This window comes from Mauremys reevesii, unplaced genomic scaffold, assembly GCF_016161935.1.
Source record: "Mauremys reevesii isolate NIE-2019 unplaced genomic scaffold, ASM1616193v1 Contig87, whole genome shotgun sequence".
In the NCBI taxonomy this organism is placed as follows: Eukaryota; Metazoa; Chordata; order Testudines; family Geoemydidae; genus Mauremys; species Mauremys reevesii.
In genome coordinates, this window is record NW_024100903.1 from 293,713 (window position 1) to 320,560 (window position 26,848).

The 26,848-nt window shown below is 41.7% G+C and overlaps 1 protein-coding gene across 1 annotated transcript in view; it reads left to right on the top strand.

The window, feature by feature from the left end:
* Positions 1-26,820, top strand: part of LOC120394982 (complement factor H-like) — a gene marked incomplete at its 5' end in the record, with an annotated part of 95,295 nt that extends 68,475 nt beyond the window's left edge. The window contains 9 exons of the mRNA XM_039519160.1: positions 3,768-3,909; positions 5,769-5,948; positions 7,198-7,398; positions 11,251-11,430; positions 16,548-16,703; positions 19,297-19,473; positions 21,621-21,797; positions 24,824-24,997; positions 26,762-26,820. Of these exons, the coding sequence (XP_039375094.1) occupies positions 3,768-3,909; positions 5,769-5,948; positions 7,198-7,398; positions 11,251-11,430; positions 16,548-16,703; positions 19,297-19,473; positions 21,621-21,797; positions 24,824-24,997; positions 26,762-26,820 (1,446 nt within the window). The remainder of the gene's footprint in view (positions 1-3,767; positions 3,910-5,768; positions 5,949-7,197; positions 7,399-11,250; positions 11,431-16,547; positions 16,704-19,296; positions 19,474-21,620; positions 21,798-24,823; positions 24,998-26,761) is intronic.
* Between the last annotated feature and the right edge of the window lie 28 nt (positions 26,821-26,848).

Below are 26,848 nucleotides of genomic sequence, written 5' to 3' on the forward strand. Positions count from 1 at the left end.
ACATTTGTGTCTATGTATCTCAGGAGAGCTCCTTCCTGTTTAGATAGAAAAGCTTCCTTTGCTGTCTTTCTTTTTCTGAATGCTGCCCCAGAGGGGCGTTTTCTTTTTTCACTCATGACTGCTGTTCTGTGCCAGCTATAGTGGCTCTCAACACTCAATTGAAGGGGACAAATAAGCAGGCTGGAGAAGGGCATGAGTGAGGGAAGATATCAGTGTCTTAAGGGCCTAACTGGCTCCTACTACTTCAGTTGAATGCCTGTTCTCCTCAAGTGGGTTCAGGGAAGCAGCAGGAAACAGGAAACTCCCTGAGAAGCTGGTGTTAATCAGTCCAGGCTCCTGGGGGTCCTAGAGAGGTACATAAGAGGCTCCTCCTCCTCTCTTTCCCTGCAGCTCCTGCTACTTTCTGTTATTCCCTCTCACCTTTTCTTCTGCCTACCTGTTATGTCTCTTGTGCCCTCCTTCCTCCAGCACAGCACAGCACTCCACCATCTCTGTGCATCTAGAGCAGAGATAATACATATGCACCGACAGCAGACACAATTTTCTACACTCTGGGTCCTAGTGGCCCCCCCGCCACAGTCTTGCACCTGAGGTGTCCGCCTCAGTTCGCCTCATGGTAAGGCCAACCCTGGGTTTTCATTAGTAAGCCAAATGATCTTAGAACATTTCCCTACATCAAACAACAGCAATAAAGTCTGTGCCTCTATTGCAGCTCCAGCATGTGAAGAGCCACCTGCCATTGATTTTGGGGGCATTGTTAGAGACAACCAATCAGCATATTGGGAGAATGAGAAAGTGCAGTACAACTGCAATCCTGGATACACCCTGACAGGATCTGAATGGATCACATACAGTGGGAAAACCTGGTCACCTGCACCACAGTGTTTGGGTAAGAGAAACTGCTTCTCTGCTCTTCCCTACAGGTTGGTTCTTTAGTAGAGATGGACTCAAATCAAACCCATGAATTCAAAGACTCCCAAACTTTGTGGGATAGGGGATGTGATATGAGAATTCAGAGCATATTAATGTCTCTGATGGACCAGGCTTGATCCTTAAACGTTGTGCAGAGGTGTCCATCGGAAACATTGTGGACAGCAGTAACATTTGTAGGTGGTAGTTGGTTGGCCCTATACTGACTCCACTCAAAAACACCAGGGTAAGTTACCCCATGATGACCATTTTTTCTTTCCTTAGCCTTTGGCATACAAGGGGGAATTCCTTCAAAACATGATTTACCACATTCAATGCTGCTTCATGCCAGAATTCAAAGTGTCTGTTTGACCAATGAACTTCTGATCAATGTTTGATAAACACTCGCTTGCACAATGCCAGCCTCCAGTGGTGAAATGCTGTGTCTTGGGGCTTGGCTTCATTAGAGTTTTTTTGCCTCCATTTAATTGACTGATGGTTAACTCAAGGGATTTAATGCGAGTGTAAAGGGTGATGTGAGCAGTTCCCAAATGTTTGTCATTAACCAGAGGGATCAGCCTTGGGCAAACCAAGTTAGTATTCTGGGACAAATGTTTGAAGAGAGTCCAAACTAGTGTTTACAAAATAATAACTAGCTTGAATTAATTGGTAATGGATTAATTTGAGGTAAAAACTCTAGTTTAGATATCCCCTCATGGTTCTATCTACTGCATCTGCCAGCCCGGCTGCACCCTCATCCTGCTAACTTTGAGGAGGGAAAAGGGGGCCATACAAATACATCCAGAATATCCTGCCACCTTCAGAGAGAGAGGGTCCCAGTAACTTGTTAATCAAAAACTGATGTGTATGCAAGAGAAAGAGTCGGTCAGACAGCAAGAGAGAGACAGGAACTTTATTCTGGGGTCAGGAGATCCTGCAAAATTTCATAGAGAAGAAGTGAGGGTGTTTGTGACATTCAGGGTAACGATAAAAAACATAAGAACAGAAGAATGACCATACTGGGTCAGACCAAAGGCCCATCTAGCCCAGTATCCTGTTTTCTGACAGTGGCCAATACCAGGTGCCCCAGAGGGAATGAACAGACCACGTAACCATCAAGTTCCGAACAATGGCTGATTTTGGCTGTTTAGTAAAACAAAACATCTGCAGCTTTCTGAACATTGTTTGTAGGGCAGCGCCTACCTATGCTTGCAGCAGAGTTTCAGTTTACAGACAATATTTTAAAGTTCTGTAAAATCATATGGCAAGGAGTTTGCCTTGAAAAATTGCTGTGATATTTCAAGTGTAGGACTAGAGCAAGTAGTGCAAATTTTGGGTAATTTCATAAAAGGATTTCCAAGACTCCCAGAAAAAGACTCTGCTTTTAAAAATAATGGATGCTTATAACACTTCTGCATGCACTGGTTCAAAACAAATGAAAGAGGGGATCCACACACAACTCACATACCTGAACTCTCACTGTACTCAGCTTATATTTTGCACTTGGTTCTGGAAATGCATTAATAAAAATATTAGCTATTTATTTAATTTCTGTGGAGTGAGTGGTTTTTGGCCTGACAGTATAATGCACAGGCTCATTCTGGTACATGGTTGTCTTTTTGCCAAAGAGCACATGACGGCTAGTCCTGAGTGAATGCCCTCCCCCCAAAATCCCCTTGTAGCCTTGTGGAAGAGGCATTGGTCTAGTTAGCCAATGTATTTGTCTTCTCTTGTACTACACCTGTTCATGTTTCTGGGTGCTTCACTGCTCTTCTTTTTGTTTTCAGGTAAGTGGGAGTTTGTACAAGGTCAAATTTCGCAGTAGTGGGATGAGATCCAAGATTTCTAATATTGAAGACCCAGTTCTTTCATTGAGTCACATTGGTTTTTTGTTTGGAAATGCATGTGCCAGATGAAATAGTCTGACATGGTAGAATTGGAGCTGGGTTAAAAACTGATTTGTTTGGTTCGCTGGCACTTCCAAAATTCTGGAATAAAGAAAGAAAAACCATTCAAGTCAAAGTGAATCTAAAAATTTTGAAAAACGTTGGCAAATCAGAAAAGTTGACAACGCTGTAATTTCAAACAAAATGTTTACTTTGGATCAACTTCAGCAACTAAAGTCTTACAATTGGACACATTTTTTTGAAATGCATGCGCCAAATTAAATATTCAGACATGATGGAAAATCAGTTTAATGGTTGTCCATAGTGCATGGTGTACTTCTTTTTTCTGAAGAAAGAAAAAAGGTGGTTTATAAAACTGATTTATTTTCCCCAATAGGAAGTTCTGAAGATTCCAACAAATGCTTCTTGTGCACGTTGTTCTCAAACTTTCTGGAGCCAGGAACCCCTCTTTAAACATATGAATAAATCATGAACTCCCTTTCCAGCATTTCAAAACTACAAGTCCCTTCAGATCCATAGAAACTCTACGTGAACTCTTAGGTTAGCAGATTGTAGTATGAAAATTTGTGTTGAACAATTAATTGCCCATTTTGGAAAACAGAATAAAGAATGTAGTAATAGAAATGAAAATTAACATGAGGAATGCATAGTGAAAATTTCTGAAGACCAAAAATGTAGCTTAAGCAACCCTAATTTTTCTTATATTTACACATGAGAAATTTTTCTGAACTCCCAGTAGTAGATAGCTTAGTACTTAGTACAAGTATTTCCCAGATCACGCTGTGTGGAGAGAAATTTCATGTACTGAAAGAAAATATTGGGAAAAAAACAAACCCTCGAACTGTATTCCCGTTGGAGTTTACACATGTTATCTCTAGTATCTTTCTGTTGAAAGAGAGATGATACAACTACAGGGAGGGGTTAGAAAGCAAGATCAATCTTTAAAAGCAGTTGCTGAGGACAGAATCCAGAGAGGAGCAGAACTCAACATCAGCCATTACAAGCGCTGGGTTTACTTTGTCAACCACCAGGATGACTTTGCTGAGCTGTATCGTCATTCAGCTTCTCTGGGCTTTATGTGCTAATGGACAAGGTGAGATGCAAAATTAATCAAAATATGCAACACTTTAGCTTAACTCTTCCCTGGTGTGGTGTTATATTAAATATACTCAATGCTGATATAGTCAAGTGCTGTTACAGCAAACTCTCATATATACCACTTCAGCTCACATCATTTGATATTCAGTCTAATTTTTATGAAGCTCTAGAGACTATCCATGTGCGTAATCTATGCCTGATACAGCAGGGCTGAGTGCATTCCCCAAAACACTGCAGAGTTCAAAGTGCAGAAGCAGGTGAGCATTTCCAATATTTCTATAAGTGGTACTACTGTAATCAGGACAGCAGGTGAAATTCACTCATGTACTCAAATGCCTCTTATTCATGCCATGCTATGGGAGTTGTAATTATATTTATTGTATTCTGGTTTGTTTAGAAACTGTTCCATATCACTCCCAGGTTCACTATTATATGGATTGAGGAAAATGCTCTGGCATGTGGGCCTGATATATAGGTACCATGGGGATAGGAGCCTTCCATATACTTATCGATAGTGCAATGAGCCCTATAGAATGAGTGGGCACTTTAATTTCTGACACCAGATCTGACTTGTCCATTTCCATGCTGGCATATAGTAAAATATGTCTTGGAGGGATGACTTTCCAGGAGACTGGGGAGTTCCTGAGTATTTACGGGCTATTTGAATGTGGTGAAGAGAAAGTAGGGTCTATTTGAAAGCTAGCTATTAAAATTGAGTGGCTCTGGGGCGGAATCAGCGTTGTGTAGTGAAGGAGTCTTGTTTGTAGGACCCTTGTCTCATATGGACACTAAGGTTTATGTTCTGCATTTCTCACCTCAGGGTTAATCCTGCCAGGTCCACCCATAATTTACCCAGCCAATCTCATTAGGGCAAGGAGTAGAACAGGGATCGGCAACCTCTGGCATGCGGCTCGCCAGGGCAAGCACCCTGGCGGGCCGCACCAGTTTGTTTACCTGCTATGTCCACAGGTTCGGCTGGTTGCGGCTCCCGCATTGGCCTGGAGTGGCAAACCTGGGACTTGCCCTGGTTCTCTCACTTACCATGTAGGTGCGAACTGCAGCCAGTGGGAGCCGCGATCGCCAAACCTGCGGACGTGGCAGGTAAACAAACCGGCCCAGCCTGCCAGGGTGCAAGCCACGTGCCAAAGGTTGTTGATCCCTGCTCTACTCCTTGCCCTAATGAGATTGGCTGGGTAAATTATGGGTGGACCTGGCAGGTTGCCGATCCTGAAGCGGTGGAGAGTTCTTTCTCCGGAATCCATGTATTGTGGAGGGGTTCTTCTGATCATAAACACAAAGCCATTAGTAGCTCAGGACCCACCTTCATTGGAACTCACATCTCCATTTATGATGTGCCAAGACTTTCACTCCTTTGGGACAATGCAAATCAAGCCTAGGGTGTGTGTGTGTGTGTGTGTGTGAGAGAGAGAGAGAGAGAGAGGGGGGGCATTTTTGGTGAAGGAGATCCAGCTCCAGCTCTGGGATGAACTTCCAGATAACATAACAAAAATTATGTCTGTCCAGTTTTAGGTCACACTGCAAGACTTGCCTTTTTGATAAAGCTTTCCCACCTTAATCAGGATGATACTTGTAACAACAACTACCTGCTCCCTGTTCCCCACACAGCAAAATAAAATAAAATTACCTTAAGCAGATCCTCCTAGCAGCAGAGACAGGAGAAGAGCTACAGACTTCATTACGTGCTCAGGGATCTCACAGTTTGATGCAGAAAGTGCTCGTATATTGCAATGTCGAGAGGTAAAAAAAAAGTTGGATATAAAGAATCTTAACTGAAGGGGATTTATGGTCTTAAGTCCTGTTTCCATTTCAACTTGTTTGTTTATTTCTGTATAGAAATTACTTGTGATCCTCCAGCAGTGACTAATGGAACCTTCCAGCCCCAAAAGAGAGTGTTCAGAGAAGATGATGTAATCAGAGTAGACTGCAATCGTGGATTTCACTTTGACACAGACAACAGGGAAAAGACAGCAGAATGTACAAAGAATGGCTGGTTACCTATTCCAAGATGTAGCTGTAAGTTGCTTTTATGTCTTAACGTGTTTAGACACTATCAAAATCCATGATTATATAATGTGTGCAGTTGACAGTATAAAAATATTTAAATAAAAAGGATCTGGTGGCCTCATTTCTGCAATAAACAGAAATGAAAGATTCAGACCTGCAGGGCTTTTCCCTTTTGCAAAGTTTACTTTAAATGTCTTGGAAAAAGTCCCTGTGAAAACAACGTGGTATGATATCAGATAGCATAGTCGTAAATAATTGTATGAGCAACATATACACTATGATTGACTTTGCAAAAGTGTTAAGATCAACCTCCTACAGGGAAGATTTGTATCTCTGTATTTTACCTATCAAAATGGTAGCATGCCAGGCACAATACCAGTATAATATGAATGATAAGAAACTCTATGGGGCATATTTAGACTCTGAGTCACTCATATACACCACAGCCCTACTTTTGTGCCCTCAGATTTGGTACCTTCATTTATTCTGAACTGTCACAGTTTTTTCCAGGTGGTTCTTCTTGTGCTAAAGTTTTTTCTTAAACGTTTACTTAATCTTTCCTCAGGTAAAATCCCAGTGGCTGCAATGAGAGAGTTTTGTTGAGTAGAGACTAAGTAAAAATTGAGGAATTTGGCCCATGATATTTAACAATAAATGAGAGCTGTCTAAAACAGGAGGAGGGGAAGCCCACCAGTGTCATTATAAATTAACCCTCTCATAATGGGACTACAGATTTTGTGGTAAACACAGAGCTTGTTGTGTGTGGAGGGAAATCAGTCACCTCCAAGGTACCATCTTGCCCACTTGTGGCTGGCCCTGTACCACAAACAGATCCCTCACAATATGTGGGTTCTGGGGGAGGACCCCTTGCTCACCAGGTGAAAGCAGTAATGCATGTGCCAGTTGAACAATCTGAGTGAACTGTGAGTGGAACCTTGCAGAACTCTCCCCTCCTCCCACATCTTCCAATGAGTTTCCACAGAACAGGGTAATCTTTCCTGGAGTCTGTGAATAACAAACCATTATGCAATAATTTCTAAAGCTGTCCCATTCTACTTGGTAGGAAAAGCTTATGGAGATGAAAAGTAAAATAACCCAGATCATCGTATTGTATATGTCCTGAACTCATGACTACATTTAATGTAACATTCAAATGCAAAGTACTAAAACTGAGGAGAGAACTGATGAGTGAATATAACAGTGAAATTTTCTTTCATGTACTTTGTAATATATATATGTTCCAAACTTTCTTTTAAAGTGAAACTCTGTGACTACCCACATATAGAAAATGGCAGATTAACTGGCTATTACAAAAACCACAGAGAAAAAGATTTTCCAGTACGTTTAGGGGTGACAATTTTCTACAGATGTCTTGATGGTTATGTATCTAAGAGTGAGAGCACCTGGAATCTCATCAGATGTACTGCAGATGGCTGGGACCCGATGCCAAAATGTCTTAGTAAGTAAATGTAAATTTGCTTTTCCTTAAAAATACTATTGTAGCATGAAACACTAATAAATATGTAGCGCATCAGTAGCAGCGGCATTTGAAGGAACCAGGTTGGGGGGAGTGGGGAGACTGTATAACAATGCTTTGGTAGTCTGGCCTTTACATCTCCCAGTCAAGACTTGTAATCCAGGGACATGAAAAAATCTTTAATAGGATTTTCCCCTTGTTAGTCATGGCATACAAACAGAGAAGCTAGATAAACACACAAAATATCCTTTTGGGAAGGTTGCATAATAACAATACTTTATTTCTTAATGTCCAAAATTTTTACACACAAAACCAAAAACACACATCGAGAAAGCAGGCTGGTCCCCCAGGCAGGGAGGCACAATTCACCCCATCTTACTACAGGCTTCCTCTTTACTGACTGCTACTAGACCCATATTGCATGTTTCCCTACAGAGCCCCCCAGCCTGCAAACAGGATGAGGAAAATACTGATCAAGTCCACATGGATCTCACTTTAATAGCTTTATGCAGAGGGTGCTTGTATACTTTAATATAGTTTTCAAAACAGCACACTCCTGCCCTGTGAATTCCTCATTTAAAACAAACACAGTGAAAATGTTCATAAATGTAACCGTATGGGAGGTCTGTGATTTCACTGAGGCCAGTGGTACTTGCCAGGAAAAGTGAGTGACACCTGAACTTTGTCCTATTCCTTATGGATCATGCTCAGCAGGAGCATGCTCATTCTCCTTCTCTTTTGGCCATTATCTTCTAGCACAGGGATCGGCAATCTTTGGCATGCAGCTCACCAGGGTAAGCACCCTGGCAGGCTGGGATGGTTTGTTTACCTGCTGCGTCTGCAGGTTCCGCCGATCGTGGCTCACTGGCTGCAGTTCGCCACTCCAGGCCAATGGGGGCTGTGGGAAGCAGTGCGGGCCGAGGGATGTGCTGGCCACCGCTTCCCGCTGCCGCCATTGGCCTAGAGCGGTGAACCGTGTCCAGTGGGATCCACGATCGGCTGAACCTGCGGACACGGCAGGTAAACAAACTGGCACGGGTTGCCGATCCCTGTCCTATAACCATCCTGAGCTTGTATCTGGTAACAGTTGATCAGTGTGCCTCTTCATTGTCTCCCCTTTTACCTCTACCAAACATGTCACTGGTCCCAATATCTGCTTTACCACATCTTTTCCCCACTTCATCCCTCCCTGGTGATTTTGTACCAACACTGCCTGTCCTATGCAGAAAAACCTGAAAGGTTTACATTGTGGGTTTTTGACTGTTTGCTGTTTTTCACTGAGTATTCTCAGTAAGTCTGGTCTAAGTAAAGCAAATGTAGTATCTAACCTAATGTCTTAAAAAACTCAGCTGGCAGATTGTGGGGTAGACCTATATGAGAACAGGAAATTTGCAATGCAGCGTATCCCCTATGATTTTTGTCTAATGCTTGTTTCCATATTTGCTTAAAATAATCGGCCAATCCATTTGATGCTGGGTGATAGCATCACCTAATATGCTTCCACACATTTTGCCATAGAAATGTCTGAAAATCTTCAGAAATAAATTATGGACCATTATCTGAAAAGAGGCCTGTAGGTAAACTCTACATGGCAAACAGAAGAGGTTGTTGTCATGTGAACCAACTCTGACCACCAAGAATAAGCATCAACCACAACTAAATAAATTTGTTTATTTTTCTGCAAAGTCAATGTACAGCCATTGACAGGGCTTCATAGCCCCCTTCCATGGGTGACATGGTACCATTTCTGGTATGTTTCAATGGCTGTTGCAGGAGTTATACAGGTTACTTTCTATTTCTATATCTTGAACTAAAGCCAGCCACCTAACATAACTTCTGGCCACTCCTTTCATTTTACTACTCTTTGGTGCTGCTCATGTAATTCCACTGGCATCTTTTGCTGTTCATGTTTTGCTATTACTACTCGTAGCCCCCATAGCAAACAATCATTCATGGATAACTCCAGTTTCCTGAATAGTAAGGACTAATTTGCTCTTTGGTTATGAGGTGTAGCCATCCCAGAAGAGTATAGTGAATCACCTTTGAACCCAGTAGTGTTACCAGTGTCTTATAATCAGTGATGAGGGCAGTGATTAGGTCACTTAGCTGGGATGTAGGAGAATGGCAAAGCAGGGACTTGACCTGGTTCTCACTTATCATATAGGTGCCCACCACTTGGCTCTTGGATATTCTGGGGTGAGCATCTCTCTCTCTCTCTCTGTCTCTCATATTTGTTATGAAAAAATTCAACTCACGTTTTGTCTTAAAGTGAAATAGGAAAACTGTTCCCTGTCCAGCTCTATACCTCAGCATATTCTGGGAACTGGTATGTGTAGGGAACACGCTTAGTACCTAGAGAATTGACTCTGGGCTGGAAAGTAATTCAGAGGTTGGGCGCAGACCAGGGGAGTCTGAGAGACCTAAAAGCATCACAGCTGTTCCATAAAGTCTTTAGCCAATATCTAAGATTTCCCAGATTAGTGCACAAAGCTTTTTACAAAGCCAGATCCACTTTAAGTGGAAAGCTTTGAGTTCCAGTTGGAGAAATCTGTAACCTACACCCAAGTTTTCTCCATCTGCTGTGAAGATTTTTTCATGGAGTTCCCTGGCGTCTCAGAGTCTCCAGCTGTTTCCCCCATCACTCATCACAGCCAGGCTCCGCATCATCATCAGTTCTCGCTCTCCTTCTGCATCTTTGCATCTCAGCTGCAGACCCCAGCATTCCCCAGTATAAGGCCTAATTCTAGACCTGAGTCCAGTGCCCAGTCAGCACCTCTCCATGGATACTTCCCTGCCAAATCTATTCTTCCCCCTCCACCTCCTGTGAGGATGCTGTCTCTTCAGGAGGACAGGTCCTGCTTTCCTCTATGAGACCTTAGGAGGGCCACCAGCCACCAAAATGTATCTCCACACTGGAGCAGGGGGCTGCACTAAGTACACATCCTCAGATTAAAACCTCTCCCTCTTCCTAGCCTGCCAGACTCCCCTATTTCAACGTCCCACCTCACTGCTCCCCACACTCTTAGCACCTTGGAATGCTCTTCAGTGCAATAGTATTTAAAATTATAAATACTTGTAGATTAGCAATTACAACTTTATGGCTCCAGTGATTAAAAAAATTAAACAGTGGGTGCTTAATCATTCACAGAGTGTCTTGGCTGGTGGGGATACAGACAATCCTAAATTTTTAGTTTCAAAACTGAAATTCTAATCTCTTATAGTAGGCAGGGGGAATGCACACTAATTGGCCCTGTATGGATTTTTAATGTGCAGCTTATTCTATTTTTACATTAGAAGTGGCAGAAATATCATGAGATTTTACCCCTCCAGCCCCCAATGTGTAAAGGGCTCATTTTTTGAAGTCTTAATGTTTGAAAACTTCTATTCTACACTTTGAAAAACTAAAGGACAATCTCCATTAGATAGGAATAGCTACTTCCCATGAAAAGTTAGAAGAGAGAAGTGGGGGTCACCACAACCTGGCGTGGTGTTGTGAATTAAATAGATCTGTGGGCATGCATGGGTTTTCACAAAGCACAAACAAGGACAAGATCTGTTCCCCAAAGAGCCTAGAGTCAAATTCAGGCCAACACAATGCACAGGATAGCTGTTCCAGTACAAGATCAGTAGGCTTACATACATTGGTGGTCAGAATGATATAGGAAGTGAGAGCGAAAGAGGTGAGTTTTAATGAGGGATCCGAAGTGTAGAATACTGGTGCATAGAATGGGAGGCTTGACAGAAGGTGGAAAGCCAAAGTATCTCAGTTTTTTTTCCTCCCAGTTTAAACGCCTGCTGTCCAACTGCTAATTGTACTAAACCTTTTTCCTTTAGAAAAGTGTTCTCCCATTTGGTTGGCAAATGGTAGATTCCTAATTCTATGGCAGAAAGTCTACAAAGAAGGTGATGACATTTCGTATGTGTGTGATCATGAATATATCCCTGAAAATCAGCAAGCAAAAGCTACATGCACAAAGAATAACTGGATGCCTACTCCAAGATGTATCTTTAACCGTAAGCAGCATTTTTGTTCTTTTGGGCTCCTGACTAAACAACTGCAAAAACACTGCTATCATGTTCTGCTTAAGAGAAATACAAAAATAGTGTAATGATTAGTATAGATAGAACCTCCACCAATAGGTGGTGCTGTATCTTTATCTTAATGCTAAGTTTTTTTTTGTTTTTAATATATTGTTATATCTGATCAGGGCATTAGTAAGGAGTTTAGCTCTGCCTGTTTGTGCTGGAGTTACTACTTGCAGTGTCCCAATCTATTCTTTGATTTCTATAAGCTAGTGTTATAGTATCAATTCTAGCAGATAATTTATGAGAATGTGTATTCTTGACCTGAGTAACTATCAGATATGTTGTTGTGACCCTCATCCTTCCTCATCCAGACCCTCTATGCTCTTTGTCACCACCCACTTGTTGTGTCATGTCTAATATTTAGATTGTAAAGTTCTTGGGACAGGTACTAAGTATTTCTTTATCTTCTGTGAACAGCCAAATATATTTGTGGGAATAATAAACATTATTAATAATAATAATGCTCTTCCTGCATCCCATACTTGTTGTTCCTTATCCCCACCCTGAGCCTCTCCTGGTTCTTCTTATATCCCTCCTTACAGGTTGGCTCTGCTCCCTGATGGTCTTCACTCCATTGCATTTCAGTCATTCTATTTCCTTCTCCTTCTCCAGGCTGACTGGGCACCATCCCTGTGGGGAATGAGAGTGCAGGAGAGAGAGTTTCAATTATTTCAGTTTTGATGCCCAGAACCATTGTGGCCCCCTGGAAGCTAGGAAGAGCAATTTCAGGGAAGTCCAGTTCAGCCCCTGCAGCCCTAGAATATGCTCAATGTGGACAGGATCTGAAAAGAATTTAGCTGTCAAACTGTAACAGATCTGTATTGGGCATTTAAAATCTGAGGCTTACATAAACTTATAACTTGGCCAAATTTGAGTGAATATTCTGGAGGACAGTAAAAGATACATTCTTGATGCCAGGTGGACATCCCAGTCAAGTTGCAAGTCCTTTCCCCAAAGCATCCAAGTGCCTGAGTTTCTTAACAAAACAACTGTACAATTATTTTAACTTTTTTTTTAAAAAATTTTTTAAACAATTTTTTCCAGCAACCTTAATAACCGGCGATGTTACCTGAGCCAAATTATGGCATTTAGTGACTAGCCTGTGTTGGGAAAGGTGTGGAGGCAAACTGGCCCAGGGAGGTATTGTACTGTAGGAAGCCCAATCCCTCCCCCCACCTCCACCAGTCTGGAGGAGTGTGTGTGTGTGTGTGTATAGGATCCTCGAGGGGGAGGCCAAAACCAAACTAACAAAAATGTGTCTCCTTAAAAAAAACCCTCCAAACTTACCCCTTCTGGCAGAATTCCTAGTGCTTCCTTATTGTTCTAGTAAGCAGGCTGGCTTATTCTCCCTTTCCCTTAGATGTCAGCTTGGGGAGGAACTGCTTAACCTATTCTTACGGCCCTTGAGATCTCTGAGCCTGGAGTCAGAGAAACAAAACTTACAGTCAGACATACAAAGTCTCTAGGGCCCTCGTCAGACTAGTGACCTAAAGACTAATGGGCCTGCAACCTGTAGCAACCTGTGTTGTAAGCGCCAGACTGTTCCTGAAAGGGGTAGTACACCTGACCACATATCTCTCCTCTTTGACTGGACCCATTGGTGCACTCAATCATGCCTACATCTTCCTCAGTCAGAGAACAGAAATCAGTGTTATGCTGTTCCTTTCCTGGACAGTGTTCTACTGCTCAGAAGTGACATTGACATTTCATCATGTGGAGCTAGTGCAGAGCCATACGATCAGTGATCAAGATAAACACAGTACCCAACAGGGAGTGTACTAGCATCCTAGTGGCCCTGCAGATGGGCAAGTATTTCTTTTTGAGGGCAGAGTACCACATCTCTCTGTCTAGGGGCTTCCTACTCATGAAGAGGATGGGATATTAGTGGCCTTGGAACAGTTGGGAAAGGACCATACCCAGGGCTAACTGTGAGGCATTGGTCTGTAAAAAACTCCCGTGTGAAGTCGGGGCTGTGCAGAAAGCATTTATTGCCGAGAATTCTCTTCATTTCCTGAAACACCTGGTCTCACTGAGGTGACTCCAATCTGTCTTGTGGATGAGTTTTCAATAAGGTCTATGAGAAGTGCTTCCAGTGAGGCAAAAATTAGCATAAACTGTCCATAATATCTGGCTGGGCCCAGGAAAGACGCACCTGTTTTTTGATGCTTGGAACAGATACATTGGCCAATGAACATAAACATGGCCATATTGCATCAGACTAATGGTCCATATAGCCCCATATCCTGTCTTCTGACAGTGGCCAGTGCCAGATAGTTCAAAGGGAATGAACAGAACAGGGCAATTACCAAGTGATCCATTTCCTGTTGTCCTGTGGCAGCTTCTGGCAGAGGTGTAGGGACACCCAGAGCATGGGGTAGTTGGAACTAGGGATGCTGAGGGTGTGGCAGCACCCCCTAGCTTTAAGTGGTTTCCATCATGTACAAGGTTTACAGTTTTGTTCAATGGCTTTCAGCACCCAACTATAAAAAATTGTTCCAACACCAGTGGGGTTGCATCTCTGACCATCTTGGGTAATAGTCATTGATGGACTTATCCTCCATGAACTTATCTAATTCTCTTTTAAACCCTCTTATATTTTTGGCCTTCACAGCGTCCTCCATCAACGAGTTCCATGGGTTGACTGTGCATTGTGTGAAGAAGTACTTCCTTATGTTTGTTTTAAACTTACTGCCTATTAATTTAATTGGGTGACCCCTAGTTTTTGTGTTATGGAAGAAGTAAATAAAACTTATCTATTCACTTTCTCTACCCCATTCATGATTTTATAGACCTCTATTATATTTCCCCCTCAGTCACTCTTTTCCAAACTGAACAGTCCCAATCTTTTTAATCTTTTCTCATGCGAAAGCTGTTCCATACACCTAATCATTTTTGTTGCCCTTCTCTGTACCTTTTCCAATTCTAATATATATTTTTGAAATGGGGCAACCAGAACTGTATCAGTATTCAAGATGTGGGGGTATCATGGATTTATACAGTGGCATTATGATATTTTCTATCTTATTATCTATCTCTTTCCTAATGGTTCCAATAATTCAGTTAGCTTTTTTGATTGCCACTGCACATTGAGCAGATGTTTTCAGAAAACTATCTATGGTGACTCCAAGACTTCTTTCTTGAGTGTTAACAGCTAGTTTAGAACCCATCATTTTCCATTAATAGTTGGAATTATGTTTTCCAGTGTGCTTTACTATGCCCTTCTCAACTTTGAATTTCATCTGTCATTTTGTTGCTCAGTCACCCAGTTATGTGACAGCCCTTTGTAACTCTTTGCTGTCAGCTTTGGACTTAATTATGTTGAGTCATTCAATATCATCTGCAAACTTTGTCACCTCACTATTTAACCCATTTTCCAGATCATTTATGAATATATTGAACAGTGGGAGACCCTGATATTTTCCTCTTTACATAGTGAAATCTGACCATTTATTCCTACCCTATTTCCTATGTTTTAACCAGTTACTGATCCAGGAAAGGACCTTTTCTTTTATCCCATGACTGTTTACTTTGCCTAAGAGCCTTTGGTGTGGAACTTTCAGAAAGCATTTGACAAAGTCCAAGTACACTATATCTGGATCACCCTGTCCGCATGCTTGTTGATATCCTCAAAGAAATCTAATATATTGGTAAGGCATGATTTCCCTTTACAAAATCTGTGTTCAGTCTTCCCCAACATATGTTCATCTATACGTCTGATAAGTCAGTTCTTGACTATGGTTTCAATCAATGTGTCTGGTCCTGAAGTTATGCTTACCAGACTGTAATTACCAGGATTCCCTCTACAGCCTTTTTAAAAAAATCAGTGTTACATTAGCTATCTTCCAGCATCTGGCACAGAGGCACATTTAAGTGATAGGTTACATACCACAGTTACTAGTTCTGCAATTTCATATTCCTTAATTTATGCTCCTTTCTGTTTTCCTCAGTAGGATTTGATGTTCAGTTTTTAAAGTATGCTTCTTTTTTGCCTCCAATTGCCTCTTTTACTCTGTTTAGCCTTGATGGCACTTTTTTTGGATCTTGTTGCTGCTTTTTTAAAAATTTGGTATATACCTTTAGTATGAACCTTTATTGTGGCGTTTTAAAATAGTTTCCATGCAGTTTTCAGGCTTTTCACTCTTCTCACTGTTACTTTTAATTTCTGCCTAACTAGCTTCCTCATTTTTGTGTAGTTCCCCTTTTTAAATTTAAATGCTAGTATGGTGGGTGTCTTTGGTATTCCCCCTCCCCTCCACAAGAATGTTAAATTTAATTACATTATTGTCACTATTACAGAGTGTTTCAGCTAAATTCACCTCTTGTACTAGATCCTGTGCCCCACCTAGGAATCAGCCAAGAATTGCATCTCTCCTTGTGGGTTCTAAGGCGCCTTCATTAATGGTATCCATTTTGTACTTCCACTTTATTGACTAGGGGTTCTATTTAGTCCTTTGCCTTTCCTTTTTGCAGTTTCTTGGGTTCACCATCAAATTGGCATCGCACAGTGACTGCAGGACTATGGCCAAATCCCAGAGATGGGTGGACCAGTCCTAACTGTAGATTATGACATTGTCTAAATATGGTGCCACATGGTGATGGTGAAGGCATAACCCCTGGTTCATACCAAATGGCTAGTCTCTGGCAGTCAGGACATAAGAGGCAGATATCCGCTACCTGTTTGTATAGTCTGGCCAAGAAACAAACCAACATCCCAGGACAGTTGGTCTTTGTGTTAGGCCACCACAGTGTCAAAGATGTCACTTAGTACACTGTAATCTAGAGTGGAAGATTGTTCTGCTGGGCCCCTCTCCTGGTCATAAAGGGGTTTATGTTGGTAGGAGGCCCAGTCTCTAAGGTCTGCTCCCATGGTCACCTTTAGGCTCTGTGGAGTCACCTTTGACAGACCCAGACTTGCCTAACCTTCCCAGCCCTCCACTGGTGGTTCTGTGGCTTTCAGGTCTTCTGAGGAATTTCACAAAGGTCTGATTGGGCAACAGAGCTAGATCCCAGGTGTCTGCTAAGTGTATTCCTCCTTGCCACTTCAGGGTTTCAGGGAAAGATGGGACAGACTCTTCTCCCAAGAGAGCCAGAAGATGTTTTCAGTCCCATCCCAGGATCACTGACCAGGATAGATGATCCATCACTTCTACCTGGAGCTGGTCCATCTGGTACACCACACACAGGATCATTAAGTCTGTCAGGTATGTTCACACTTCATCATGACTACATGACACCTAGATGGGATGTCCCTGATTTAAGGCCTAGAATGAAACTAGTAGTGTTGGAACTGGTCTGCCCACAGTCTGAATCTACCAAATTCTCCATGGTGTTTGGCCCTATTTTTGTTTGTGTTACGTAAGGTACTAGGATGGCCTATGGATTGGTTGTTCACTTCCCTAGACTAATCAAAGTAGCATCCCAGATAGTCACAGTTCATAAGGGAGCATTCATGCCAAATGTATCCCAGGTCCCCAGAGTGATAACAAACCACCCATCCTCCCTAGACAAGAAGTGGTATGCTCCAGACAATTTGGGTTTGGTGGGGGGGAAGGGCGGAGGGTTGGTCCTTTCTGTCTGTGCTATTGTTGTGGGTGGGCCTCAGTCCAGAATTTCAGTGGCTCTGAGCCAACCCTCTGTGTGGGCATTTCTGTGCGATTTCCTGCTGCTGTTCCTGACCACACCTGCCCATTGTGGGTGTTTTGACCTTCTGGAACCTCTCAGTCATTTCCATGGCCACTGCTAAACATGTCAGACAGAAATGCTGGATCCAGGCTTGTACCACAGCTGGATCATCTTCCAGAACAATACTGTCCATTAGTTCCCATAGTCTCAGTCTCTGAAATGAGCCACTAGGCAACCATATCCTGAGTCATTGGGCCACACCACATGGGTGCACTCTGGCAGAAAATGGTTCAGCCCCAAAACTCTGATATATTTCCAAGTAGATGCCAAGTCAGTCCATTATCCTCATCTTTTGTGTGGTATATGACTATGCTGTAGCCTCACTCAGCATATGGTAGGCCACTTATGTTTTGCTGGTGAGGTAGGAGCAAGTCACACAGTTCAGTACTCCTTTCCCAGGCCTGGTCCAAAGTGATCAAATAGGCCTCTGGGTCATCATCCCCATTCAGCTTGGTCAGGGTGAGGCTCAGGAGATTTACTAGGCTGGTATCTTCCCCTGCAGTTTGCTGGATGAGCAGTCTGGCCATGTCTGTCTGAAGCTGGTGGTTCTGCTCTTGCTCTGCACATAGTACCTCCTGTTGTGGGGTGTGACTATTTGGATCTCTTCTTGAGGCTGTTGGGACACCAGCTGTGCTTTTTGTTATGGGCAATTCCTCTCATGCTCTACCAGCTGTGTGTCCTGTAGGTATGGCTGAGCTGCATGCTGTGCCTCCAGAAACCACCAGTTCCAGTCTCCCACTGTCTGTTATGTTGAAGGAATAATCAGAGTATTTCATCCTGACCCTTCTTGGGGCAGGGGGCTCAAATGGAATCCTGTTGACTACACCACCTGTACAGGATCCAAGAACCAGGAGCCAAAACCAAACTAACAAAAAAAAGTGTCCTCTTTAAGAAGGCCTCCAAACTGACCCTTGCTATCAGACTTCCTACTGCTTCTTGGTGTTCTAGGAGGCAGGCAGGCTTTTTCCTATTCCTTAGGTGTCATGTCAGGGGAGGAACCACTTCATCCAGTTCATAAGGCCCTTGAGACTGCAGAGCCTTGAATCAGCAACCAAATGTATAGTACGATAAACAGAGTCTCCAGGGCTCTGGTCAGGATAGTGACCTGCCACCTATAGTAGCCAGTGTAGTTTCTGGTCCCCTCTCCATTGTTTAGCTTCCTTTCCCTGATTATATAGCCCAGCTCCAGGGGCAGAGCAAGGTGCTTCTTGATTGAACCCAGGCTATCTTGGCTGTAAGCTCCAGACTGTCCCCAGATGTCTTGCCACAGTGTAGTATACCATGTTAGGATGGTGCAGCATGTTCCTCTGACTATGCCTAACTAACACTTCTGGGTGTTTTAAAGTGAGTTAAAGCCATGGCCCTACCTTCTCTTTCTGCCTCCCCTTCTTCTGTGGGGCAATTTGCACAATTTGTCCAGTACCACTGGGGCCTGGAAATCAATTAAGATATCACATATACAATTTAAAATACAGGTTGTAATTCTAGTCAGCAATACCATAAGAAAATGTAGCCATACAAACTCATTGTCCATTCCTATTGCCTGGGAAAACAGATGAGCTGTGCAGTTTATCCTGAAGGTCAGAAAATTCAGGCAGAGAGTTAATTCTAAAGCTGAGTGAGTGCCCTTAAAGGGTAAAACCCTGCTAGCAGCACTGTTCCTTTGAATTGAATTGAATTGAATTGAATTAAATGTACAAGACCCTTCTGATTTGTCAAGTACCTTAACAATATGAAGTTTCTTCACAGAATTACTTGTCCACAAACAAATCAAAGAATTGCCATAAAATAAGAACCATTAGTATCAAAACCAAAATGATCATTTCCTTCCATCCAACTTTTAGTTTGACTTTGGTGAGACACTATCAGAAATGATGAGAGCTGGGCAGCAATATGGCGTGATGACCTTTATCCTTCCTTACTGACATCCCACCTGCTCTCCATAAAGTCAGAACAATATGAAGGAATGAAGTGAATTGTTCAAGGAGTTTTTAAATGGCATTACTCCATTTAATTTCATGTTCATCTCTCCTCATGGTCACCTTATATTTATAGAACACGTTAATTAACAGTATTTTTTCTTGAAGTAATGTCATTTTCTCCCTGCTTTAGAAATATGTGGAAGGACAGAGGTACCTCATGGTTATTTCTTTGAAACAAAGAACAGGTTTGGTTTAAATGAAAAAGCAACATATAGGTGTCAGATTGGTTACATGACTCCAGAAGGAAATGAGACAGGGGAGATACAATGTCTTGAAGAAGGATGGAGTCCTTTTCCAGAATGCATAAGTGAGTAGTTTAATGACTGAATATCTCTGTTTTTGTCACATGGCTCCTTACTGGATTTTCCCTTAATTGTAACTCTTTTTTTCTTATTTTAACTAATCTATTATTTGGGAAGGTGTTGCCATCATAAACAAAAGAACTTACTGCCATTGTCTGATCTGTATTTAAATCATAAGGAGATGTATTTTATGTAAAACACCAGAGTACAAAGGTTTCAAAACTTTGTTCTTATTGTTATCACCTTAGGTATCTTAAAACGTCCCATTTTTCCAGGCCAGGGGAAGTATGGTTTTAATGGTGGAGATCTAAATCTCCCACTTTCATGAAATAATGACTTACAGTATTAGCCCAGCCCAAATGAGGTTTAGGGCATTCCTTTGATTCCAGGATACATTATCTCCTGGTTATTCCATCTATTAGTATCACCTTTGTGACTGAAAGAACTCACTTATAATTAGTTTTTAAGATGAGGTCCATTCTGTTTCACAGAGCAAGGGTACAATTATATCATAATCAGCATAGCTGCCATGACTATGAGAATCCCCTCTATGTTGACTGCCTCTGGAAATACATGAACTTGAAGCTGCGGACAGTCCTGGCTCTACAAAGTGGTGTCCCTTGTGATAGCACCTACCAGAGCTGTGTCAAACTGGGAAGCTTCAAAACAAAACAGGATACAAAATTTGTACAATGAAGAAATAGACAGTTTTTTGGATGAGTGCCTCTTTTCAAGCATTTTCCCATATTTCCAGTCAAGAATAATCTCCCATTTCTATAGGAGCTTTCTGCACCTTATGACTCATATGGAATTCAGTGGGGAAATGTTTCTGGCATGCATGTCATGATGATGGAAATACAGACAGTGAGCATGACAGTGCCACAGCATGGATTAATTTGGTTAGTAAACAAGGACTAGACCTTCAAATGGGATAAAATGGGTCAATATAAGGTCCAATATTGTTAAATGCAGTTAAAACATTATATATACGGCTGTACATGGTGTTCCATCCCTAACCCTTTTATACATACAAAGCCAAATTTGCCTCTTGCTCCATCCACTTGGCATTGCTCTGACTGCACAAAACAGCCAAAAATTGATTTGTTTAGCTAGTGTGAGTTCCCCCCAGGCATGGACGAGTTGGCTAGGGAAAAGGGACATTACTGGGGTGTCCTTGCACTGCAGGGATCCCTGGCTGCTGGAGTGAGCCCTTGGGGCCATAGGTAGCCAGCACAAGGTAGCTTGAAGAGGGTGGATCAGTCTGAGGATCTGGAAGGCAGAAGATTGGCTTAAAATCACCTTTGCTCCATCCCCTATTCTGGTTCCATGTTGTGCCTAGCTGGTAAGATCAGAAAATCTGTGCCCTGGCTTCCCCACCCTGGAGAGTTTAGCTCTTAGTGTAACTCTTGCAGCCTGAAGCCTAGGGGGTGGGTAGGCTTGAGAGCCTGAGCTCCAGCCCAAGACCCATCGTCCACACTCGTATTTTTAGCACTCTAGCTCAAGCCCTGCTAGTGCGAGTCTATCTACCTGGGCTGGGAGGCTCACTCTGAGATGCAATGAAGATATCCCCATAGATGGCTGAGGGAAGCATGACTACAACTGGAACAGCCACAGTAACAACATCCAGTACAGTGCCTGAAGAAAGGGAATTATTCACAGTGTCAGAGGGTAAGAAAAAAAGCAGTGGCTTGAATCTAAGTAAGGAAAAGTTAGGCTAGATGTTAGGAGATATTCTTGATTGTAAGAGCATTAGTGTTGACTCTCGAGGGGAACACCTGAGTCACTATCACAGTAGATTGTCAAGAACAAACAGGTCTGAGAAGACATTTGTGGGACTAGCATGGAGGGAAGCCTACAAAATCAGGACTCAAATTAAATGCTCAAAATGATCTCTTCTGTACCTGTCTTTTGAGTCTAAGAATCCTCTTCTTTTACCTCCACATATTTCTAAAGACAAATGCAATAGATGTAATGTGCGACACTTTTGTAGAATACTCTGTTTTGGTGTGACATTGAAGAGTTTTACATTTTTAATTTTTTTAAAATATGCAGTTAATAAGGTTGACATGCACAAAGTACATATAAGGAGGATACTTTAGGCTGTCAGAGTATTTAGTTAATAAAAATAACTAATCTTTCTCTAATTCTGTAGAGACATGTAGGATGCCTGCTTTTCAGCATATTCATTTCTACACCAGTAAAATGGTGTTTTTGCCTGAAGACATACTGGAATATGAATGTGCAGATGGATACAAAACTGTAAATAAAATCTCAAGGGGGCACACAATATGTAGCATAAATGGATGGACTCCAGAGCCCCAATGTTTTGGTAAGCTTTTTTTTTTGTACTAATGAAACTTCTACACTACAGAATGCATTTCTTTGAAAAGGGTTTGTAGTTGTTTCATTTAATAATTTAAATAAATATGATTTAGGTGCAGGTTACATTGTGGATAATGATTGGGTGGGAAAAATTGATGGCTCCCGGGGTAGTCAAGAATCATTAATCACATTTAGTCAGCAATAAACTCAACATTAACAAGTCACCGGGACCAGATGGCATTCACCCAAGAGTTCTGAAAGAACTCAAATGTGAAGTTGCGGAACTATTAACCAAGGTTTGTAACCTGTCCTTTAAATCGGCTTCGGTACCCAATGACTGGAAGTTAGCTAATGTAACGCCAATATTTAAAAAGGGCTCTAGGGGTGATCCTGGCAATTACAGACCGGTAAGTCTAACGTCGGTACCGGGCAAATTAGTTGAAACAATAGTAAAGAATAAAATTGTCAGACACATAGAAAAACATAAACTCTTGAGCAATAGTCAACATGGTTTCTGTAAAGGGAAATCGTGTCTTACTAATCTATTAGAGTTCTTTGAAGAGGTCAACAAACATGTGGACAAGGGGGATCCGGTAGACATAGTGTACTTAGATTTCCAGAAAGCCTTTGACAAGGTCCCTCACCAAAGGCTCTTACGTAAATTAAGCTGTCATGGGATAAAAGGGAAGGTCCTTTCATGGATTGAGAACTGGTTAAAGGACAGGGAACAAAGGGTAGGAATTAATGGTAAATTCTCAGAATGGAGAGGGGTAACTAGTGGTGTTCCCCAAGGGTCAGTCCTAGGACCAATCCTATTCAATTTATTCATAAATGATCTGGAGAAAGGGGTAAACAGTGAGGTGGCAAAGTTTGCAGATGACACTAAACTACTCAAGATAGTTAAGACTAAAGCAGATTGTGAAGAACTTCAAAAAGATCTCACAAAACTAAGTGATTGGGCAACAAAATGGCAAATGAAATTTAATGTGGATAAATGTAAAGTAATGCACATTGGAAAAAATAACCCCAACTATACATACAACATGATGGGGGCTAATTTAGCTACAACGAGTCAGGAAAATATCTTGGAGTTATCGTGGATAGTTCTCTGAAGATGTCCACGCAGTGTGCAGAGGCGGTCAAAACGCAAACAGGATGTTAGGAATAATTAAAAAGGGGATAGAGAATAAGACTGAGAATATATTATTGCCCTTATATAAATCCATGGTACGCCCACATCTCGAATACTGTGTACAGATGTGGTCTCCTCACCTCAAAAAAGATATTCTAGCACTAGAAAAGGTTCAGAGAAGAGCAACTAAAATGATTGGGGGTTTGGAGAGGGTCCCATATGAGGAAAGATTAAAGAGGCTAGGACTCTTCAGTTTGGAAAAGAGGAGACTAAGGGGGGACATGATAGAGGTATATAAAATCATGAGTGATGTTGAGAAAGTGGATAAGGAAAAGTTATTTACTTATTCCCATAATACAAGAACTAGGGGTCACCAAATGAAATTAATAGGCAGCAGGTTTAAAACAAATAAAAGGAAGTTCTTCACGCAGCGCACAGTCAACTTGTGGAACTCCTTACCTGAGGAGGTTGTGAAGGCTAGGACTATAACAATGTTTAAAAGGGGACTGGATAAATTCATGGTGGCTAAGTCCATAAATGGCTATTAGCCAGGATGGGTAAGAATGGTGTCCCTAGCCTCTGTTCGTCAGAGGATGGAGATGGATGGCAGGAGAGAGATCACTTGATCATTGCCTGTTAGGTTCACTCCCTCAGGGGCACCTGGCATTGGCCACTGTCGGTAGACAGATACTGGGCTAGATGGACCTTTGGTCTGACCCGGTACGGCCTTTCTTATGTTCTTATGTTCTTATGTTCTTAATCCCAAGGAAACAGTGTTCTTCATAGACTAAGGTTAAAATATCAACCTAATTTCCCATTTCCTGGTTTGCTTTGAAAATTTAGAATAAACTATGTGGGTGACATCATTGATGGGGCACAGTGTGACATCTGTTTGTTGTATCCCTCCAACTTCATTTCATATACTGTTTATACAGATTATATAGCCAGTGTGGGAAGTGGTGATAGAGATGTACTAAGACCACAGCAAGAGAAAATTCTTATTGGGCTACTGGAAGCATTAAGTACTGTGTCTCTTGAACTCCAATGGTTGTGGTCAATTTCATAGGTGTAATTGTGGTCAATCCCCACCTGGAATCATCTGAGCAGGCTGCAGGAAGCCCATTCGTTTCTACGGAGCTGAAGTGTCTGTACAGAGATACCATGGCCTGGAGTGGGGGCTGAGGGTGTACGGCTGATTTAGACTGGGGGATGTGTCATGGTTTTACTTACCATAGTCAGTGGATTTTTAGAGAATTAGTAACTTGTATGTTAGGTAGTTAGAGTGCTTGAATCAACTCATGCAAACAGAATTTTTACTAAAATAAGAAATACAATAAAATCTTAATACAGATATTAAAATAAGTAACAGGGATATCTAAAGGCCTGAAGGAAAATAGTGCAGATTGAAAGGTCAGCTTCACCAACTCATTATTTACAGTTCACAAAATGTAATTTTGTTGAGTGAACCACAGGTCAGTGAAGATGACCTGTTTTTAAAGTTACTTGCAAAATTATTTATAATTAGAAGATAGAATGTGGGAAAGATGATGAAAATTCAAACCCTCATTTGTTAAGGTTCATCATTTGCCTTCCAGCAAATATATTATACTCTGCAGCTTGTTTTTATTCACTTTGTTTTGCCTCCTCATCTTCTTTTCTTCCCCACCTGTGATGGGAATCTTACAGTTCTAGAGATTCCCAGTCTATCCTCAATCAGGACTTTTCTTCTTGCTGATAATCAAAGCCCTGATCCACACAATGGGAGCCTTTCCATTGATTTCAACAGATTTAATCAGACCCTAAATTATTTTGTTCGTATTAGCAAAATTATTGAATCCTTTTTCATAGGTGTAGTTGTTACAATGTAGTATTTTCTTTCCTTCCCTCACTGCCATCTTTAGCAATAGAATGTGAGATGCTGATGCTGCCCCATGGAGAGGTTTTCCCCAAGAAGGACAAATATCTTAATGGAGATGTCGTGACATTTTCCTGTGCAAAACGTTATACCAGAGTAGGACCTGACTCTGCTCAGTGCTATTACTTTGGATGGTCCCCAGAACCTCCGACATGTAAAGGTAAATGTTTACTCTAGGATTATTGAAAAGGAAGAATAGTAATTCATCTGACTCTTGAATACTCAATCTTGTGTTGAGCTTCTTCTGGATTGTAACCTCTTCCCCAAATCAAATCATTTGTTTGTCCCCCTGCCAATGCAGGGACTGTTGCCTTCAGCACATTTTCATTGTCTAGATCTAAATGCCATGACTAACTGAGTTTTCAACTTTTACAGTGGGGAAGCTATTCCTGAACCTCATATATCTCAATTAGGATGTTTCTTCCCTTTCTTAATTGTATCCTATTATTCTTGGCTATGCATAGTGGAGAGGGCTGTTGCCTGAAAATGGACAGGTAAAATTTACACATATAAAAGTCCACTAAGACTTTTCACAGCAATGGGTAAAAATTACAATATATCTGATCCAGAAAAGGATAGGCCATGCCTACCTAGTCCCTCTGTGCTGTAGGTGAGGGGCATAAGATAACCTTAATTAAATACCACTATTTCCTTTCTAAATTATCCAGATAATGCCTCATTCTTTAAAGTAGGGTACTGTCAGGGTATAACCCCCCTCCCAAATCTGAACTCTAGGGTACAGATGTGGGGACCTGCAGGAAAGACCCCTTAAGCTTATCTTCTACCAGCTTAGGTTAAAACTCTTCCAAAGCACAGTCTTCTGCCTTGGACAGATATTGTTGCCACCACCAAGTGATTTTCACAAATATTCAGGGAAGAGTCACTTGGAATCCCTATCCACCCAAAATATCCCCCAAGCCTCTTCACCTCCTTTCCTGGGGAGGCTTGAGAATAAAATACCAACCAGTTGCCTTAGCAATGTGAGCACAGACCAACCCCTTGTCTAAGGACTTTGTAATCAAAGGATTCTTTAAAAAAGGTAAATTTTATTTAAAAAATATCTGAAAACTCAGGCTTTAGGGATTCAACACCAAAATAACTTTCTTGGGGTTCAGCTTAAAGGTTACAAGCAAAACAAAAGCACCTGGGGTTAGCACAGAGGAACCCACAAACCAAAACAACCACAAAGGTTCCTAATTGCATCTGTCTTAACTTTTCCTGTGCTATTCACATATCTGGGATTCCAAATGAGAAGTTTCTAAGTATGATGCTGATGATTTCCCATACCTGACTTAAAGCTTACAGCTTGTTTCTGCCTTCCCCTCTCTCCAGCCTGAGAGATAATTTAAAAAAACAACAACAAAAAAACAACCACACACACACAGCAGTTTTTCCACTTTAAAAGGGTACAGCCCCCTTATTGCTTCCCCTGGTCAGGTGCCAACTCAGGTTAAGCTTCTCTTAACCCTTTACAGTTAAGGCAATTAGGATACAGCTGCTAAGAAGGATTCTCTAGCTACTGACTGTCTGGGTGTCCATAAAAGGGAACTGTCCCCCCTCATTTATCACAGGTACTAATAATGCAAGGTAATTATTCATAGTACAGGGAAGTGTTATATAAATTTCTATCACACATCTATACTGATGTTCTTCTACCCAGTCCAAAAACCATCTCACTCCTTGCTGTTCCATCCTTAAGTAGAACCTTCCAATTGTGTGGCATGAGACTAGGATGAGCCCTGCAAAATCATTTCCACTTGTGACCTAAATGAGCATTTGAATCCAAACTCCAGAGGTGTGAAGTCACTCACTAAGACATTTGTGTCACATTTCCCCACTTTCAGGAGTGAATTTGTTTTCATCCATGTTGATTATAGCTGTGGCTAATATTATACAAAATATTCAGATAGTCTTTTTGTTCTAGTGGAAATCAAAGCTTGTGGGCCACCACCCAGCATTACAGAATGGGAATATTATCAGTGACCTTCACGAGAAATATCAGCATGGTGAC